This window comes from Geospiza fortis, unplaced genomic scaffold, assembly GCF_000277835.1.
Source record: "Geospiza fortis unplaced genomic scaffold, GeoFor_1.0 scaffold395, whole genome shotgun sequence".
In the NCBI taxonomy this organism is placed as follows: domain Eukaryota; kingdom Metazoa; phylum Chordata; class Aves; order Passeriformes; family Thraupidae; genus Geospiza; species Geospiza fortis.
The window spans coordinates 11,683-14,597 of record NW_005054915.1 but is presented as its reverse complement, the minus strand read 5'-3'; the positions used below and the strand labels follow the sequence as shown (position 1 = coordinate 14,597).

At 51.6% G+C, this 2,915-nt stretch overlaps 1 protein-coding gene across 1 annotated transcript in view; it reads left to right on the top strand.

The window, feature by feature from the left end:
* SUGP1 (SURP and G-patch domain containing 1) overlaps positions 1–1,281 on the top strand; it is a 17,219-nt gene extending 15,938 nt beyond the window's left edge. The window contains 2 exon segments of the mRNA XM_031065601.1: positions 498–530; positions 1,255–1,281. Of these exon segments, the coding sequence (XP_030921461.1) occupies positions 498–530; positions 1,255–1,281 (60 nt within the window).
* The last annotated feature ends 1,634 nt before the right edge of the window (positions 1,282–2,915 follow it).

Below are 2,915 nucleotides of genomic sequence, written 5' to 3'. Positions count from 1 at the left end.
GGGATAACGGGAATGGGATTGGGATATTGGGAATGGGATAGGGTCAATGCTGGCGTACTGCTTCCAGCCCAACCCCCTGGTACGGGATTGGGATTGGGATAATGGGATAACGGGAATGGCATTGGGGTAGGGTCAATGCTGACCTGCCGCTTCTGGCCCAACCCATTGGTATGGGAATGGGATCATGGGAATGGGATTGGGATAACGGGAATGGGATAATGGGATCACAGGAATGGGAATGGGGATAGGATCGATGCTGGCACACCGCTTCCGGCCCAACCCACTGGTACGGGATAACGGGAATGGGATAATGGGATAATGGGAATGGGGTCAATGCTGGCATACTGCTTCCAGCCCAACCTGCTGGTATGGGATTGGGATAATGGGAATGGGATTGGGATTGGGATAGGATCAATGCTGGCGTGCTGCTTCCAGCCCAACCTGCTGGTACGGGATAACAACGGGATAATGGGAATGGGATAATGGGAATGGGATCAATGCTGGCCTACCGCTTCCAGCCCAGCCCCCTGGTATGGGACTGGAATAACGGGAATGGGATTGTACTGCTTCCAGCCCAACCTGCTGGTATGGGATTGGGATAATGGGAATGGGATCAGGATAGCGGGAACGGGATGATGGCAGTGGGATGGGATAAATGCTGGCGCATCGCTGCTGGCCAAACTCGCTGGTACGGGATTGAATTGGGATCGTGGGAATAGGGGTGGGATGGGATGGGGTTGGGAATGGGAATGGGATGGAGCCAGTGCTGAGGGACGGATCCGTTGGAATGGGAGTGTCCCAAGCCCAGGCAGGCACAGGGACGAATCCCTGGAATCCCTGGTGTGGCTCTGGGAGTGTTGGCAGCTGGGAGATTCCTCTGGGATGGAATTGCTCTCCTCATCCTGAGCCAAATCGTCCTCCCAGAATTCCCTGGCTGCAGAATTCTCCTTCCTGGTCTTTCTTCCATCCGAATCCCAGTTTTATTCCCAGCTTTATCCCAGTTAAACCCCTGCCAAGGGAAACTGCTCCACGAATCCCACGATTCCTTTGGAATTACCATTTTCCAGGGAACGAAACCAAACTTGGATTTTCCCTTTTCCCTTTCCAGCCAAAAGCTGCCTTTAATTTTGGGGGAAAAAACCTGAAAAATGTCCCATTCCGGTGGCTTTCCCAGAGAATCCAGATGATGATTTTTGAGATAAAATCCCCAATCCTGATGATTTTTCCACTGTTTTTTTTTTTCTCTCCCTACAGAACAACCCACGGCGACCTTACTACTGAGGAGGGCTCTTCCCAACAGATTTCCTGGGACTTCTTATCCCAAACTTCATTATCCATCTCTTTTCTCCTGACATTATCCGGCTTTTTTTTGGAATCCCAGCTCCTCCTTCCCCCCATGGAAAAGCTTTCCCAGCTTTTTTTGGGGACACGGGGAGGGTTTGGAGCAGCCCCAAAAATCCCCCAGGGGACTCCCAATTCCAAGGAGTTTGGGATTTTTGGGAATGGCAGAACTTGTGCTGCTCCAGGAAGGGGGGGAGGATTTTATTCCTTGATTTTATCTTGGAATCCCAAATCCAAGAGATTTTGGGGAATTTGGGGAACCAGTGCCTCCAGTTTTGCCTCCGGATGGGCGGATCTGGCCTGGATCCGTTGGGAATTCCAGGATTTGATGGATCCAGGGGGGGATTTATTCCCTTCCCAGGTATTTTGCCAACATCTCCTGTGCTTTGGGATGACGAAGACCCAAAATTCCAAAGCCACACTTCGGAAAAATCCAACAGAATTCCAGCACCACGCTTTGGAAAAATCCAGTTGGATCTTGTTGTCCTAAAAATGGAAAAAAAAAAAAAAAACTCTGGAAATACAAGTTTTCTTCGTGGAGTCTGTAAATAAAATCAAACTTGTTTGTTCCTTCGGTTTAATCCTTGGAATTTTTTGGGGAAGAGAGGGATTTTTTCTAGGGTGGGAGGCTGCCCTGGGGCTGGGTATTTCGAGGATTTTCAGGGGAAAAATCCAGATTTGGTTCCTTTTTGGGGATACTCGATGTGATTCTTTGCTAATTTTTTTAGTTACGGAGTCAGGGGCTTGGCTTTTAATTAAAACCATTGCAGGGCGAGGGGGGAGGGTGGGGATATCCAGGGAAAATCCAGAATCTGGGAGCCTGGAGCCCCAGGATCCCAGCCTGTCCTTCCTCCCAGGTCCTCTGTCCTTCCCTGGATCCTGGATCCCATTCCTGATCCCATTCCCGATCCCAGTCCTTCCCTGGATCCCATTCCTGATCCCTTCCCTGGATCCTGTTCCTTCCCTGGATCCTATTCCTGATCCCAGTCCTTCCCTGGATCCTATTCTGGATCCCATTCCCGATCCCGGTCCCAGATCCCATTCCTGATCCCAGTCCTTCCCTGGATCCTATTCCTGATCCCAGTCCTTCCCTGGATCCCATTCCCAATCCCAGTCCTTCCCTGGATCCTATTCTGGATCCCATTCCCGGTCCCGGTCCCAGATCCCATTCCTGATCCCAGTCCCTCCCTGGATCCCATTCCTGGATCCCATTCCCGATCCCAGTCCTTCCCTGGATCCTATTCCCAATCCCATTCCTGGATCCCAGATCCTATTTCCATTCCTGATCTCAGTCCTATCCTGGATCCCAGTCCCGGATCCCATTCCTGATCCCAGTCCCAGATCCCATTCCTGATCCCAGTCCTTCCCTGGATCCTATTCCCAATCCCATTCCCGGATCCCAGATCCTATTTCCATTCCTGATCTCAGTCCTATCCTGGATCCCATTCCCAATCCCATTCCCGATCCCAGTCCCAGATCCCATTCCCGATCCCAATCCTCCCTTATTCCCAGGACTCCTCCGTCCCAGGCTCCCCCCGTCGCTCCCCTGTCTGTCTGTCTGTCCCGCCGTGTCC